At 39.1% G+C, this 18,049-nt stretch overlaps 1 protein-coding gene across 1 annotated transcript; it reads right to left on the minus strand.

Moving 5' to 3' along the window:
• Window positions 1-55: 55 nt before the first annotated feature.
• On the minus strand, window positions 56-17,983 carry CCDC186 (coiled-coil domain containing 186). Its single transcript, XM_009867966.1, has 15 exons — window positions 17,307-17,983; window positions 14,851-14,977; window positions 12,412-12,540; window positions 11,290-11,502; window positions 9,604-9,723; window positions 8,900-9,004; window positions 8,460-8,558; window positions 7,626-7,712; window positions 6,699-6,841; window positions 5,568-5,823; window positions 4,759-4,948; window positions 3,737-3,817; window positions 2,510-2,720; window positions 1,215-1,434; window positions 56-399 (listed from the first exon to the last, which is right to left on the minus strand). Exons 1-15 carry the CDS (start codon window positions 17,981-17,983, stop codon window positions 316-318), a joined length of 2,742 nt encoding a protein of 913 aa, XP_009866268.1. The 3' UTR covers window positions 56-315.
• Between the last annotated feature and the right edge of the window lie 66 nt (window positions 17,984-18,049).

The raw sequence follows: 18,049 nt of genomic DNA on the forward strand, positions 1-18,049 counted from the left end.
AATTAAAATCTCACTGCAACTCACTCAAAACACAGTATGCACTGCAAAGCATCTGTATGTAACTTCAAATAAAAGTTTCAGATAAATGTAGTGTGTAGTAAAATTCAGCAACACCTCAGGCAGGTGTTGAGTAGACAGAATCAGATTGATCCCAAATCCTGTAGATCTCACACCAGTAAGGACAGTCTGTAGGGTTAAAGGCTAGATATGCTTGTGCTGGCAGGCAATCGAATTTCGGGAAAAATGTAAAAAACAGTGGTCTGTTACACCTGCCTTTTCTGCATCTTCATGCTGGTTATTCCATGAAAGTACTAGTTATGTCTGCTTTATTCTCTGTTCCAATTCATGCTTGTGTTTAATAAGCCGTTCTATTTCTGTTCCTAGAGTTTGCAGGTTTTCCTTTGGGGAAGAAAAAAAAGGGGTAAGGTGAGTTATACAGGGAAAAATGGGTCAATCAGCACAAAATGCACGAGGTTAAAATTACTGTTTATGTCAGCAGGTTGATACTTTCAAGTATTCAGAACGAGCCCAAATCATTAGACACAATTTTAAGAAAGGCAAGATAATTTCAACAAAGCTCTCAGCAAGTTTTTGCAGTTATTTCAAGCAGCAGCCCATGAGTGCAGAACTATGAGGGTCCAAAAACAGGTTCAGCACAGATCTCGTCACAAAACTGTCTGACTGACCCAATGCTACCACCAGCACCAGTTCACAACTATCTGACCTCAGAAAAGCCTCTTCCTTTGAACAGCTGGAGCCCCTCCCCTACAAGAGCAGGCTGAGAGAGTTGGGGCTGGAGAGAGAAGGCTCTGGCGAGACCTTATAGCAGCTTTCCGGTACTTAAACGGGGCTACAGGAAAGCTGGAGAGGGACTCTTTGTCAGGGAACGCGGTGACAGGACAAGGGGTAGTGGTTTCAAACCGAAAGAGGGGAGGTTTGGATTAGAGATTAGGAATAAACTAGTTACTGTTACTGTACTGAGACACTGGAACATGACACCCAGAGAAATAGTGGATGGGCCCCTCCCTGGAAGTGTCTGAGGCCATTGGATGGGGCTTCAAGCAATCTGATCAGCTGTGCCTGCCCATGGCAGGGGTAGGGCTTGGAACGAGATGACCTTCAAGGTCTCTTCCAACCTAAACCATTCTATGATTCTTTGAAGGCAGTAGCTCAAAACCAAAAGAACACCTGAAAGAACTGATGTAGCTACTCACTTTCAATGTAATATTTTTCAGCAATGTATCTTCTAACACAGCCTGCAGCTTCCTGTTTATCTCTAAGGAAAGTTCCAACGTGAGACCACTATCTGCAGGATGAGATGTATACAGAGATGCCATAATCCCACCCCGGCGACTCAAATGTACTTTGTTGAAGTCGGACGCTTCCGATGATAGTGTTCCAGCTTCCTCCCGCAAAATGTAACTCTGAATAATTCTGGGGGGCGAAAAAAAATAAAAAACATCACAGCATTACAAAGTAGTGAAAAGTCAGATATTGCAAAAAAAAAAAAAAATTACTCAATGTCAGGAATCTGAAGTTACTTCAACCAGTACTGTATTACTGAATAGGCAGTGAAAAAAATCAACTCCTACAATGTCTAGGTCACAGGAAAATCTGGGATACCAGAAGTGCAATAGGAGATGCTGGTAAACTGAGTCACTACAATGTGCAAGGTTTACACATTCAGAAGAATTTTGAGAAAGTAATATTGCTACTGGAGTAAATAAGGTATTTCAAAAATGTCTCTACTTTTCTTTGCCAAAAGACTCCAGACAGGGAATCTTAAGCTTTCTACAAGTGAGACAAAAATTATGACGTCCCTCCTAAATAGTGATCACAACCTGTTCTATGAAACGTTCTATGAAATGGTATCAGACAGGTACAAATGTACAGGCTCGTTAAGCATAGGCTATACTTAACAGACAACTGTACTTTCCAGAGGAAGGTATATGACACAATTTCTTTCCCTCCTAACTGAATTTCCAAGCATCATCCTGTAAGATGAGATTTCCATGTAAATGGAATCTTGTCTCACACGTTAAATCCCAACCACCTTTGGCTCAGATACATTGTTCGATATGCAAGCCAGGCTGCTATCTGGAGTTATGCAGATTCTCCTTCCAAACCAAAAACTTAAAAGCAGCACCCTTTAAAGTGCATGAAGAGAATGGACTCTTCTGTTAGCCAGTGGCAGCAGCACACACGGTGACCACTATGCTACCAAAAAACCACTTGCATCAGTCTATTCCTCCTGAAAAAAATCTGGTTATAAACAGCTCAGCGATTGCTATAACTGCTGGGGAAAGATAAGAAAAAAAAAAATCCCACAAACAAAAAAATAACAACAACCCAAGACTAATCCTACCTTTGAGATTTACTGTCATTGCAGTAGTTTTATTGTTTTAAATGTTTTCATTTAGACAATTACTTGTCGTACATAAATTCCAGAACGCTTCTCTAGTGCACGAGCTCAACACTTAAAACTGTATGAAGAGAACTCAGAACATACTTTGTTTTCTTCCTGATTTCCTCCACCAGTTGTTTAATGTGATCCTCCATAAACTCCATCTTTTCATTTTTCCGAGCATGTGCCTTCTGTAGCCTTAGTATTCTTTCAACCAAGACAGCCTTGTCCACCTCTGGGAAGCTATCCACAGCGACTGAAGATCCCGTATTCTCAGGTGACCGATCCTCGTTGCTGCTGCGCGCATTAAGTGACCCTGCCAACACATCCATATTTGTAAAATTCTTTCGGCTTTTATACCAGGGAAAACATCTCCACTAGCGCAGTGCCTGCGTTCACTACATTTCATTAGCCTAGGATATTCTCTTCAGGATGTCATTTTCCCTTATATGCTAGTGAGGTTTTACATAAACAATCTTTCCACCATTTAAATGATACATGCTGAGACAGAAACACAGTCCCCCAGCACAGGCACAGTTTCTTAGCAAGCATATGGCTTGCTTCCATAATGCCTGTTCCTGCGTAAGTATTAATATACTGCTTTGTGCAACACTGAACTCATTTAAAACATACTGGTTTAGGGTCCATTAAAATATACCTGTTCTAGGGTCCATTAAAATTACAACACTACAAAAACTATGCACTGATGAAGGTCCTATGTATAAACACTGCAGCACCGACCACTTAGAGCTTTAAGTATTTTTTCTTCTTGTTCTTCTCTCTTAAGTATTTATCTCTCTCATACAGTGAGACTACAAGACACTGACAGAAAACAGATGTTTTCAGTGCTGAAGATAACCGTCTTATTTCAAACTTGATAGAAATTAATGAATTTTCCACAAATACATGAATGCTTCTAAACATGTTAATTGATTTATCATTCGCACAGTTGCAACTGTCAATAGTGCAATTAAACAATGTTGGAAGCCACAGCTCATTTTTGCTTTCCCTCTGGCAGCATTTAAGGGGGTCCTCTATAAACTGGAGTCCTCCAAGTTTCCTCCAAAAATAAAAGCAACAACAACAACAACAAAAAAAGGTAGGCATTTAAAAAGAACTATATAAACATTCAACTTTAATACCATAATAAGTACCTACAACCACATTCAGCCAAGTGCATTCTGGTGTTTAAAGGCTATTTTGTCAACTTTAAAGGGAAGCTGCCCACACACTGCATATGCCCAGACCACAGAAAGAGCACAGCTCGTGGACCACGGCAACCTTATTAAGATCGAAGGATTGTTTTGGCAGCCCTGCTATGAGCTATATTACCTGATGAACTGGAACGGCTCCCCATGCTGCTGACTTCTTTGTCATAATTACCATTTTCCATCTGATCCAATTTCCTCCGTGCTGAAAGCATAACAGTCTGATGGTTACCAGTGGCAGATTGAAAACCAAAAATCACAGTGTTACATGACATACAAAAATCTAACCCTCTCTAATCCACACTTGACAATTGAAAGATTATGGTAGCAACTAAAAAAAAAAACCTCAAACCAAACAGCCCCCCTCCTCTCCCTGCCTCCAACCATGGAGCAGCACTTGGATGCAACATCCCCAACAATCTCCACACCTTGCAGCAGTTGTGAATTGAAGGGAGTAATGTCATATAGAGGATTAGCTGGGATCAATAAGACTTATATTTAGATTTTGCTTTTGATTAGGACTGCCAAATAAGTAACTTCTGAACGACAGAATCGCAAATCTGTTCCAAGATCTCAAAACCGTATCGCCACTGAGAGCCAAGCGTAGTGCTTGTGCAGAAGCACCGCTCCACCAGCAGGACCTCTTCTTTCAAATACATTTCAAACAGATTTAACTATATTCAAATCTATTCACATCCGGAGCATATGCATGCTTGAAAACTGAAGTGGCTCTGTCTAATACACTAAAAAATAACTGCCACCAGCAATTTTTGATCCACTTAGCAAGTAGGAAACTTCCAGCAACTTCTGAATATACTTCTACACATACCAGGATCCATATATACCCACAGTGACATTTCAGTAGTCACACACATCCTAACGAAGGTCGAGCTCTTTTGAAATAAGTATTTTATGTCCAAGCCCATCTCAAAAGTTATATTCAAGACTGAAAATTGACAGTAAGGCCTGTCTCCTCTAACTGCAGTGTCCACAAGATCTAACTAGCTCACTCCCTCTCCCTGTCTTTAGGGACAGGGAGGGCTTGAAGGGCTACACCCAAGCAGTGCACGTACGCAGACAGGACCCGAGTCCCTCTAGCAGACACTATGGAGGGGCTGACTCATTGTATTTGAAAGTAATTTCAACCTAGCTGAAGTTGTTTTGTGAGATCCTTCAGGTTTGTTGCATGCTTGCGCTTCTGAGTAGCCAGTTCATCTTTCAGTTCATCCACATGGGTCTTCAGTGCTGTTAGTTCTTTCTGCTCCGAAGTCAGCTGAGCCTGTAGGGTCTCAACCTCGAGCTTCCGCTGATCCTCCTCCTTCTGTAACTTGATGGCCTGAAATTTTATCTTCTTTTCAGTTATACACAAAACCATTCCAGCCTAACCATACTGTATGCTGAAAAGCCCCAACTCTGCACTTTTCACCTGAGAATCATTCACGGTTTCCACTTATATTCAGGCTAAACACTACCACTGCAAATGAATATACAGCAGTAAGAGTCCTCAACTATTTCCAAAACATCTACATGACATGATACAGAGCCATGCAGAGCTGTACCCATGCAGTAGCACTACCTTCTATGACACACTAAGTTTATCAAAAATTGCATTGATCTCATAGTACAAACAGGACCTAAGAAATTGTTTACAGTAATAAATATCAAAAATTACAACCTTTTGATTGTTTCAGTGGCAGTTGCACAGAGAACAATTCTGTACTGCCGGAAAGAGCAACACAGCAACAACCTTCTCATTCCAGGGCACCGTGCCTCAGGATTTCTTTCCCCTTTGAAAGATGAGCTGGGCATATCTCACGGCTATTCTTCTATCAAACCAGCAAACTTGGTTAGAAATTGCATTCAGGTAAGTAACAACGTAAGGTGGAATTCATGTGCCCCATCTTTATCAATATCAGACATCTTCACAGGGCAAAAAAGCTACACACTGTACTCACCAGATCATCTCTAGTCTGTTGAACACATTCCAGCTGATTCTGCAGCTCTCTTTCACTGTAAGAAAGCTTATCCAACTGGCTCTGCAAGGAATTGTTTTCAGACTGAAGCTGCGCATTCTTACTGGTTAATTTTTCAGTGAATATCAATAGCTCAGATTCTCTTTTCCGACTACCTTCAATGTCTTTCTGGAGATCAGCAATCAGAGAATTGAAACCATCTACTTCTTCCTTTAAAGCACTGATTTCTTGTTCATCTCTGCCAAAACAACAGTATCTTATTATGGATAACCTGAGCTTAAAGATACAAAACCTCACCAAAATAAAAGCATCCCCGTCAGGACCAAATAAGGTGGAAGAAGAATTAATGACCCTGGAGTCACTGGAAGGTTTTTAAATGCCAAGGCAGTTTGTGGATTCCAGTTCATGACGTGTCACAGCATGGAGGTGACAGCTATTCATATCTCACAGAAGGATGAGAAGTTATCATTCTCTGTATCCAACTCTGTGAATTTCAGTATAGGGTATAAACAAAATCTTCAAGAAACAGATTCTGCAGATAAGAAGGAGGTCTGCAAACCCAAGGAAGGCGGTCATTCCTTTAAGAGACAGGGGAATACTCCAGCTTTGAGCTTCCCCAGGACAGCAGTACAGTGACTTCTGAAAACACCCTTATCCAAGCAGTGCAGCTCTGATTCAAAGGAGCTATCTTACTATCCCTCCCCCAATCCTCTACAAAACAAGCCCTTGCTTCTACCGAAGCACTCCCAGTAGGAGACTTTTGACCCATCACTTGCAATGCATATGAGTGAGAAAGGCCGTATCTTCAGTTACGATCGACATTTTAGAAAAAAGTACTGAATTCAATTCAAAAATTAAATAGCTGTTAAAAAAAGTTACAGATTGAAAATGTTCTCCTCCTATTTGCTCTTGCAATATTGTTTCATTAGTATAAGAGGTCACTCAGGTTATCTCTAGTACTAGCAATACTGATTTAGATTAGAAAACCACTTAATTTAAGACAGAGATTCTTTAAATTACAATGCATTTTAAAGCATCAATAATTTCAATATAGAAAAACTTTCCACATGCCAGATAATCTTTTAAATCATTCCTCAAAGTGCAGAGCTGTACCTCTGATGTTGATCCTGCAGCCGATCTACAGTTTTGACTCTGTCCAGCAAATTCTGAATTTCAGTTTTCTGTCTATTAATGATTTCTTTATACTTGGATAACTCATCTTCTGTTCTTAAACGCTCATCCTCTAGACACTTTACCTAAATAGAAAACAAATGAGAAACTACTTATGCCCTCAAACTTGAGAGCTGAATTACTCTGATCAAATGTCTAGATTGTTGTTATTTTTCAGTGGTTCCAAATAGCATAGAACATTATCCCAAGTATTTCATATCAAATACAATCAGAAGAATAAACAGACCAAAAAGGGGCATTAAAAAAAAAAAAAAGGAATTTAAATCAACCTAAACAAGTGTGATTAACAGTAGTTTTGTCCGAAGACTCACATGTATCAGTCAAATGGACCAGGATACATCATCTTTCCCCAGTTACCAAGCCAACCTCTTACATCTTCTTTCCTTTTTCTAATGTCCTAAATCCCTGCTCTGGATAGAGGCACTGGCACGCTAATCTAGAGCCTGTCCAGAAGTTATGGCTAGCATATACTCTTAACCAGGTGATGTGTACAAACTCTACAAAACTAACTTCACGGGCTGGAAGAGTTTGCAAATATTTATCATTTTCCAAACTTACTAAGTTTACAAGATGTTTACAAAAATGTTTCTCACAACTTTTCAATCAAAGGAGGCAAATACCACGAAAGAGAACATCGCTGTACTATGGATCAACTGGGACTCCCTAAGAAAGGCTACCCAGAGTCAACAGTTACGTACCCCTTCTAGCCTCAGGCCAGCCAGTCTCTAATCACACTGGTTATTTCAATACAAGCAAAAATACAATCAACAGATTGAATATAGTCTTGTTCCAAAACCCAACCCAACACTATGACTTTAGCCTCATTGCAATCCAACCCAGAACAGTTACCTTCGTTCTCAGTGTTCGAAGCTCATCCATGCCCTCTTTAAACGTTCTCTTCAAGTCTTCCAGTTCTTTTATTTTTGCATGATGCACCTTTTTAAAGAGTGAGAAGCTCCTTGAGTAATCTAAATGGACAGTGGCATCTCCTGGGATGTTAAAAAAAATCTAGGCCAATGCAGGCCACCACAACAGCTGAGAAGGCTTGAGGCAGATCAGGTAGCCTAAAGGTTTGTCTCACTTATTCAAAAAGCAAAGCCACACCTAAAAGCTTCTTTATTCTCAAAAGTACTGAGAACAAAAGTGAGATTACATACTCTTGCTTTAGATGTACAAATCAAAGACACAACAACCCCTGGAAAAAGGGGGTTAACTCTGAAGATGGCATACGCACATACAAGCTGTGAGCAGGTTCTAAATCATCAGAGAATTTACCTTTTGGGCTAGCAAATCTCTACACAGAATAGAGGCTGCTCCCTGCCTCTCCTTGCCACGCAGCTTGGCAAAATACCAGTCAGAGAACAGACTGCCTATCATCTGGATTTGTGCTCTAAATTACAGCAACATTCATGTTTATAAATAAAAGAGCAGTTATTTCATCCTCATTGTGTCATATTTCTCTCATAACTTTGTCTTTAAAAAGCGAATTCAAGGTAATGGCTAAAAAAAAAAAACTTCCAAGAAGGGCTGGAGTCAGACATCTGGGATCCCGTATCGGGCCAGTAAGTAAAATAATGTTTGGAAAAATTGTAAGCAGCTTAAAATAAGATTCTCAAAATTAAACACATATGACATTAAGTACTAAGTTGCCAACTGTGTTGTCACCACACACCACATACTTACCTCCAGGTGATCAGACTTCTCCTGAAGTTGCTTCTCTAGTTCTCCTTTAGTTACTCGGAGTTTTGCATCCAATTCATTTGATTTAATTTCTTCTGACTCCTAAAAGGATTGAAGAAATATAAGTAGAGTTTTTAAGTTTTACATTCCTCTCTCCAGTTTTAGGAGCATATAGACAGCTTTTTACATCACTGATTCTCTTCTACAGGTACCTATTCTAATTATTCTGAATATGCCAAGACAGACCCCACGCACTGCATGCCAAGCTAGACACCTTCCCTTCCATTTAACAAATCTCGAAGTAAAGAAACCAGTGACTAGTCATCTCAGCTTTGTAGCTTGCACAGGGTAATTCTTCCCTGCTACAGCTTGATATAGAAAGGGAAGAAAAAGAAGATTCAGATGCTAAATACTAATTTCACCTCCTGAGAAAAAGTGCCTACTTGATAGGTTTTGATCATTTCTTGACAGTTTTTCCTTATCTGGTCTGCTTCTTCTTTTGCTTCAGTTAATTTTGCTGTTGCATCTTTGAGGCGTTCTTTGGTTTCCTAAGAAAACAGTAATAAATAATGGGTAAAATCTATTTATCTAACTTAATCTGGGAAAATCATTTCTCGTAATAACAGTTTCCTATTTCAATCTGGAAAGAATTAACAACTAAAAAACATGTACAGCATTATTGTTCCTCTTGCTTCCATTCAGCTATTGCTTTATGCAATTTTATTTGTTCCAACACTGAAAGCACAACAAAAGAGTATCTTGGTTATTTTCCACGTACATTTTCAGATGATAGATTAGGTTTTATGTTATAGACTTAAATCTAAGACAATAGTTAATTCATACAAAAAACCCTCCAAATTTGAAGCTGATAATCCAATTAAACTGAATCCCCTCACACATCCTCCCACGACATCCTTTCAACATTTCCCTTTCAGTATCAGTATCTTTACAGAGCAATATTCTGACTTCTGCTGGAAGTATTCAAATTAAACAAAAAACACGTCAGCCACAGATTTTTACACCATATCAAAACCAGACTTTTACACTATATAAGAAGTAACTACATATATAAGAAGTAACTATATAAGAGCAACTACATCCCTCTGACTGTATTTTCATGTCATGATATCAATACCAATTCACTAACCTTGTGTGAATCCATTTCTGTTTTCAATTTGTTCTGAGCCCATTTTACTTTGATAACATGAGAATTGATTTCTTCTTTCAATTTTTCTATTTCCCTGTTGAGTCGAGTGGCTTCACCATCCTAAGAAGATTTCACAGATTTTGTATTATGGATTTAAATCACCCAGTGCTTCTACAAAAATACTCCTGCTCAGGTGTCAAATGCAGGGCTGGTTTTTTTCCTTAATGTCTGGATTTTGTAAAAGCATGCACTTACTTCAGAGTGCTCGATAATGCTTCAGCCCGTAATACAGTGGAAAAAACCACAGTGTTCTGACTTGAAAAGCAAGGTAAGGCTGCATTATTGTTAGGATACACTAATGTTATATATCTGTTAAAAGGCAAAGCACAGTCTAAAGCTCTGACTAAGTATCTTCTGGGTCAGCTGGGTCAGTTCTTTTTTTGGCAAAAAACATGATAAAAAACAGGTTCAAAGTGGTAAGGTCACATATTATGCAGGAGTACAAGAAAAAAAATCACAACACCAATGCAATGGTATCATGAACTATACAGGTGCAGACTAGTGTCTGCACCGACAGCAAAATGTGAACAAGTCAAACCATCAACCCGTGCCAAGAAAGGACGTGAACAGAGGGACAGCACAGGCGTAACCTTCTCTACCAGTACCCACAAAAGCACTGCACTAAGCCACACTTCCAAACTATGTTTCTGAAATAATAGGCTCATCTTACCAAAAAGTGCAAAGCAGCACCACATGAGGGCAGTACAAATCCTGTAAGGCCCTAGTGCAATGCTCAGGAGTTACAAGGATCTATCACAGAATCACAGAATGGCCTAAACTGGAAGGGACCTTAGAGATCATTTTAATCCAGCCTCCCTGTCGTCATACACAATTTGTCAAGTTTCGTTTAGAAAACCCAAAGACATGCTCCCACTTTCTGTTCATCCATGTGAGAGAGGATATGGAAGTGATTTTTTGTTTCAGAAGAATAATTTTTAGGACTTCTATTAAGATGTATTTTTCTGATCCATCTATGCATAGTACAATCGCTCAGAAGAAGCCCAGATCAAAGTTCAAATCCCAGTAATTTATCAATTTTTGATTTTTCACATGCAATAGAATTGTGAAGCAGAATACAAAATGGTATGGATAATTTAAGATACCTGCAGGAATCTTACTGGCTTTAAAACAAAAAACAAAAATGAAAAACTCCAACTAACAAAAAGCAAACTTCTGGAATTGGGCCTGAAACATCTTACTGCTTTATTACCAATTTTTAGCAGTTCAAAAGAGAAAATACAGAGTGAAAACACAGAAAAATAGCGAAAAAGACTGTAATTATTTAATGCCATTAGAGCCTTTAAAAAAAGAAATCCAAACCAGTTAGTATTTCCCTCAAAACTCAACATATCTGCAAGAAGCACTCTTGTCAATTTTATCAAAGAAAAACATCCTAATGTCTCACAGACTAATATTCAGGGAAATACTAAAAGGAACTTCAAAAATATGATAATGAGAACTCAGTAACTTCTTCCCCCAGAGGAAAGGGATTTTCACAGCTATACAGCAATCCCAAATGAAAATAGGTTTCTTTCACCAAGTACAACAGTGAACAAGCAATAAGGTTGTTCTGATAGTGCTTTTGTGCCTTTAATCATTCACTCAAGCCACACAGCAACAGAGTACCTTAGTTTCATAGAGCTGGTGCAATCTGGCTTTTTCCTGAGAAAGTTGTTTGATTTTATTGGTATGCTTTTCTATTTCTTTGTTCGCATCTCTCACTCTTCTCTCAAGTATCTCCTTTTCTTTCCGGAGGTCAAGTGACTCCTTCTCTCCTCGGACGTACTTCATCACCATTGTCTCCTTTTCATGGCGTGCTTCTTCACATTTCTTGTTTGCCTTGAACAACATTAAAATAGAACTCATCAATCTCATATTTCATCATTAGCTTTTATAAGAAACTACTGGATATTTTCAGCATTGCAGTATAGTAGCATGACAAAGCAGGACTCAAAAGCTCCAGTTTTCCAAAGACTTAGCATTAGATCCTACTGTTATCATACTTCTAACAGTAAACATATATCTAAGCAGCTGCAGCTTCACAGCTAAACACGTCGAATGAGTTATCAATCCGTTAATAATTTGGAGTATAAATTATTGTTTCAGAAGGAAAGACGTGTAACAAAATAATTTTGAAATACCCAGTACCAATGTCGTCTTCTCTCATCCACAGAGAAACTACACAATCACTATTCAGTGGCTTATTTTTACAGATATTCCCCCCACCCCAGCACTAACAACTTTTACTTCAAATAAAAAAAATAAATAAATCAGACACTGAGCTTTAGAATTCATACAATAAAGAAAATACTTGGCATAATATATTAAGATGGAAAAAAAAAAGCATCTCAGTTGTCAGTGATACATGAGACAAAGTCAGAGCTTTGTTCTGGAGTTGAGAAAAATATTAATTTTGTGATAGCCTGTCTGAAAAAAGTCACTGCCAGCTCTCACCTCCTTTTGAATTAAGATCATCTTACAGGCAAGAAAATGAGATTTCCTCAAGGGCTTAACTCCATACATATAAATATACACAATAAAAAGAATTATCAGGCACTCTAGAACGTTAACAGCTATTCAGAAATTCACTGATACCAGTTACTAAAAGTGCATATATAATTGCATGCTGGTAGCTCCAATTTTGGAAAATTTTGCCTTACCTAGTGGGCTAATAACCAAGGCTACAGTATCCTACAAGAACCAAGTTTGCTCATAACATATTCAATAATTAAAAGCTTTCCATATTACCTGTTCCATTCGAAAGGCCATCTCTTTATGCAACTGCTGAATAGCATTTTTGGCTGCTGCATCTTGAGTTAAAAGCTTGTCTTTACTAGCTTTCACTTCTTTATTAAGCTCTTCCATTCTTGCTTCCAGCTAAAAGATATAATTATGATATAATTATGATATAATTATAGGGGAAATAAAACTTTGTGTTTTGTACTGGCAGGAACGTTTCACACAAAATTAAATGCTTCAGCAGATATTTACCTTCTCAAGCTGCAAATATCCATATCAACATTTAGCTTTGTGTTACAGTACAAGCAAGCAAGATGTCGACGCTCATCTTCAGTGAGACTGAAGATGCATCACATCAAGTAAAACATGAGGCACAGTAATTTACTACATAAAAAAAAAAAAAAAATCAGATTGACAGCAAATGCTGAGATGCCAGAGCAGAGCTGGCTGTTCTCTGCCATTGCTTTGCCTTCCACCCTTTCACTGCTCTCCCTGTGCCATATCCTCCACTGCGCCAGCAAAGCAGTCACGCATCCACACCGAAATGGACTGGGAATTCCTTCACTGAAAAATAACTCGGCAAATAAAGAAGCACTTAGTCATTGTGGTGGCACTGTTTTTAGGCTCCCAGCGAGCCAAATGAGAGCTGAAGAATAATTACCAGTGTTCAACTGGAACGCTTCCCAGAGCGCGTCCAGCGCGCAGCCACGCAAGTCCAGCACCAGCAGCAGCAGCAGCAGCACGAGAGCAAGCGGTGGCTACAAAAGCTGTAATGCCACCCAAAAGTTGTTCGCATCATGCTTTAACGACTACCCTCTTCCAGGGGAGAGTCAATTTACCAACTGTTTTGTTCTGGTTTGGTTTTGGGGGGTGGGTGGGGTTTACGTAAGTACAAGATCTCAGGGTCAGTAGATTTTCTGTAATTCCCAATTGCTATGTAAAAAGGCAAGAAAACCCTAAAATGCTTCTGTTACTGCACAACGAATCAATCACACCCAGTTCAGCTTTCCACGTAAATTGTTCCTCCTACAAAAAACTCTTTTGCACATAAAAGCATGCACATACAGTTTGCTTACAGCCAAGTTTTTATTTACTTGAAAGCTACCAGAAAACACTAATTCAGAAATTGCAACAATAAAACATAGCACAAATGAAAAAAAACTCAAGCATTTGTCAACTCCAAACCTGTATTTTCTGACATCCTTGCATGTAATATCACAGATCCTACTTATCTGACCAGAAAGCAAAACAAACTCCTTCAATTTTTTTTTCTCCCCATAACAGGATAAAGCAATTACAGCATAATACAGCTTCATGAAATCATACAGTGCTATCAGAGAAACACACACAAGAAAGAATGAGTAAGCTGCTTATGGTGATTTATTCAGGCATATGCAAAATTCCAATCTGTGGCTTAAAAAATAAGACTTTTCAATTCCATTTTCAATCACAACATGGATTTTCAAACATTCTTTGAAATTAACCGAAGACCAACTAAGCCTCTACATATGTGGATGTATTTCTCCAGAACACGACACGCCTGACGCAGCGTTCTGCGGAGAGATTGCTGTGCGATGCAGGGATTCACAGAAAAAGCTGAAAACTAGGGTAGGACCACCAGGACTTTGACAAACAGAAATTAGTACTTCAAACATGATCTCATGCCAGATTTCTAAACTACAATCTGTAATCAGTTTATAGAGGTGCCCAACTAACTGTAGGAACATGAGCAGATAACTTTGTGACACACAAGCAGTGAGACCCGAGAGACACCTTTTCCTCCTACACCAAAACCAGCCTACCCCAACGCACATCCCTTGTTCCTCTTTGGCCCGTCGTGGGTTTAACAATTCCCTGGGGAAATGCCTGTGTGTAGTAGCAGACAATATCAAAATAATGTGCAATGCCACAGTTAATGTGCTCTGCTCTTTATACACATTCCACATATTGTTACTGTGGAACAACTGTTAACTATGCCCCTATGCACTTCTACTAGCAGATGCAACAGTTAATTTGTCGTCTTCTACTATTTCCTTTATGTCTACGTACAAGGAACAAACCATCCTATCAGGATACAAGTTTGAACGTGCCATTTTTTGTAAAAAGGTCTAACAGGCCTCCAGCACAGGGTCTCCAGCAGGAAGCCAAGGTACACAGAACCCACCTAACAGGGCAAGCCACAAATCAGGAACTCCCTTCAAGTGACTTCCACATACAGAACACTGAAGTGAAAATAAAATGTTCAGCCAAAGACACTGAACACTTTTAGCCAATGACTATTTTCTGGAATAAAGAGCAAATTTATCCTCCTAAAAACCTTAGCGTAACAAGCACGGGCAACTCTTTCCTTCACCTCCATGTTATGAAGGATGTCTTGTTAAACAGTGGCAAGAGTGACATGAGATATGGGTGAGCCCCTAAGCAGCCGTTCTGTTTTGTTATCTGTACCTGTTTAATAATGTTGAGGTGCTGCTTTTCTGTTTCTGTTCGTTTTTTCAATTCATCTTTTAAGTTGTCCTTCTCTGAGCAAATTTCCAAAATCAGTTCCTGATGTTTTTTATTTTCTTTAATCAATCTGTAAATGAGAAAACAAAAAAAAAGAAAAATTAAAACCAAGGTACACAAGCACAGTGGTTTTTCGTTGTTTTTGATTTGGAGATATATCGGTAGAGCTCTCTGATCTGCAAATTTGATTGGGAGTTGCAGCCAGAAACGCTAATGAAAGCCATCTCCAACAGCCTTACAAAAACAAAACAGAATTACGTTGTGCATGCAAAACTTAACTCCAGCAGCACCTTCCTTGTGAGGAAATTGCTTGCTTCTAACGTTTGGGGATTATTACGGTCCATGACGACTTAACACATTTTGTAGCTCTATGTAACTACAAAACCGTAAATGCTGATCACGTTGAGGTACTTGTAAGACAGTAACTTCCAGTCAGATGGTTCCGACAGTCAAGTGTCTGAAAATACAGATACTGTCCTCATTTCATGGATTGCTCAGAGTAGTCCTTGAAGTTCACAACCTTGTAAGAAACAGAAACCTCTTGGGTTTTTTTAAGTCCTAAGCAGATATGCAGCTACAATAGTGTCCATGCTCATAGTCCTTATAAAGTTCAATTTTTCAGCAAGTTTGTTCCTTTGCAGCTCAGCTGTCTGAAGCCTGTGTAAAACTCAGAAGTTACACAGTCATAACTGCTGAACAGAAGTCTGAATTGTACTTAAATGTTTTAAGACACAGTTAGATGGTGGACATTTTAGGCCACTAATTGTATGAGTTTGGGGGAGGCATGGATTTATCTGAATAAGATGTTTTAACATCCCTTTACACATATATTTCCATCTTTAGCTCCTCCCTCCTTTGAAAAAAATAATAATTCCCTAAACAAACATCTCTAAATTACAAGGAATTCAAAAGCATCAGTGAAGGAGACCTTAGTGCTTCTGATTGCTTTTCTAATCTATTAATGAATATTCCAGGACTACAAATTCTTAATTCACACAACAGCTGCTCTCTGGTGTATCTTAGCTCTGATCACTGAGTACAACTGACTGTTTCCAAAGCAATGTTACAAGGAATTCTGCTGATCACAAACAAAGGGACAAAAATCAGTCAGACCTAGAATGCCTTTTGGAGCAAACAAAATGTTCCAGAGCAGTTTTACACTCTTGAGGTGGGTCCCCAAGAGTCACAAAGCTGCAGCTGGGATAGCAACTGGTAATAAAAAGACCAAAGATAGGATTATAAAAAGAAGTTTCTGTATGTACACATAATATATACATGTATCTATATAAACACTTCGCCCTACGAAACTAAATGGTCCACAGTCAAAAGTATTGACCTGCCTTTGAGTTTACTGTAAACAAGTAAAACCCAAACAATTTATGATCTCCTGGAATTACAACCATCCACACACCCACCTCTTCAGATTCCCACTCCTCCTCCTCTGTAATTACTGAATGTCTAACTCTCCACTCCAAAGCTTTCCTGTCATCAACTGACTTTCCTCACTTCTATGATCTCTGTCAGAAGTTAACCGGTGAGGTGCAAGAGAACGTTTTCGCTACTGGGCATCTTTCCCTCTGCCTGGTTTCCCTCCCTTTGATGTCCTCCCCTACCATGGGATCAGAGTGCTTTCTGTGCAGAGTAGGACACGCACTTCTAGCTCTGCAAACTGGAACAAATTCCAAGTTAGAGGCTATATTTTATTAACAAAAGCATTCCTAAAAGGGTAATGGAACATGAAACACTAAGTGGGGAATTGAGAAGTAACGAAATGGCTTTTGATGAATATAAACATTCTTCACGTTGTATACTGCAAGGTAGAACTATTAAGCCCAGTTTATTATAGCAAAGTTTGTAAGCCACGCATTTCAAAAGCCCTCCAATAAAATGTGGAAAGACTGTAGTTTATATGATGCTACTAAGGCAAAAAAAATAGCTCTCGAGTGATTAGGAACTTTGGATTATGACAGGAAACGGAAAACTACTTGAAAAAGAAACAAGCGTTTTCAAACTCATAAATAAAATGCACATTGCAGGAGTTAGTAACTACAAACATTCAGTTTTCCAGAGGTGTACACATTCTGAAAGAATCCTAGACTATTTTTATAACACTATCACTTTTACACGATTGAAGTAGCTCTTGACAGTGGTGGGCTACTTAGTTGAACAGTTGGCTATACAGTCCCTGGCAAATTCCACAAGAATTCAGAGCACACATCTTTATTTACAAGTACGTACCACAAGTAAAAATAATTTCTCACTTAAAGAACACAACTGAAAACGCTCATTAATTGTCCTTATAACAACTCACAAGAGGCTACTTTTTTCATACCAAAATGTTGCATGCAGTTGCACAAAATATGCAACCGACATTGTGATGAGAATACTCAAATACTCACTTTTTTATCGTTTGCTCTTGCTCCAGGTATTTATCTTGCACACATTTTTCAAACACAGCCAAGGCATGTTCACCCTTCCGCACGCCATTTGGGAATTTTCGTTCCTTTGAAAAATCTGTAGATAGAAGTTCAGACTCTATTTCCTGTAGCAAATCCTCCTGTGAGGAAGTCTGATGTATTGTGGAAATAAGCTTCTTTGTGCAGTCTGTGTCGTAAGGGCTTTCGGAATAGATTTTATCGCTCGATTTTTTCACAAAGTCAGACTCCTCCCGTAGCTCCTGCAATATTTCTATTAACGATTGTTCTGTCTGATTAGGTTTTGGATCTTGTCGTTCAAATTCTTCACTAGATAAACGTTCTGGTTTTGTAGAGCCTTCTACCTTTCTTTCAGAGCAGTTACTGGCACAGCAGTCCACCCCTCCACACTGCTGCTCCTGTCTTTCTGCCAGGGCCCCGTTGCTGCTTATCCCAACAGCTGTTGAACCCTGATCCGAGGGCAACGACTTTGATTCTCCTTCCAAGACACCAGCATCATCTCCACTACAACTGATGCTTGGGATCTCCTTCATTTCAGATGTTTTATCAGACTTCTCGTTATCAGGGGACCCAGAAGAGGCGTCATCTGACACACTGACTGACTCCAGCGTGCTCTGCGTTTCTGGTAAATCTCCCTCCATCGTTTTCCTTTGGAAAGCTAGAAGTAAAATTCACATTACGTTACATTCCAAATCAAAAGGGAAAGA

Source organism: Apaloderma vittatum, unplaced genomic scaffold (genome assembly GCF_000703405.1).
Source record: "Apaloderma vittatum isolate BGI_N311 unplaced genomic scaffold, ASM70340v1 scaffold20424, whole genome shotgun sequence".
Taxonomy (NCBI): domain Eukaryota; kingdom Metazoa; phylum Chordata; class Aves; order Trogoniformes; family Trogonidae; genus Apaloderma; species Apaloderma vittatum.

Coding starts and splice junctions, on each gene's coding strand:
- CCDC186 (XM_009867966.1), bottom strand. CDS start 17,983: ATGGAGGGAGATTTACCAGAAACGCAGAGCACGCTGGAGTCAGTCAGT. Junction 9,005..9,603: donor CAGAAATGGATTCACACAAG/GTTAGTGAATTG, acceptor CTGTTTTCTTAG/GAAACCAAAGAACGCCTCAA. Junction 4,949..5,567: donor AACAGACTAGAGATGATCTG/GTGAGTACAGTG, acceptor ATAAAATTTCAG/GCCATCAAGTTACAGAAGGA.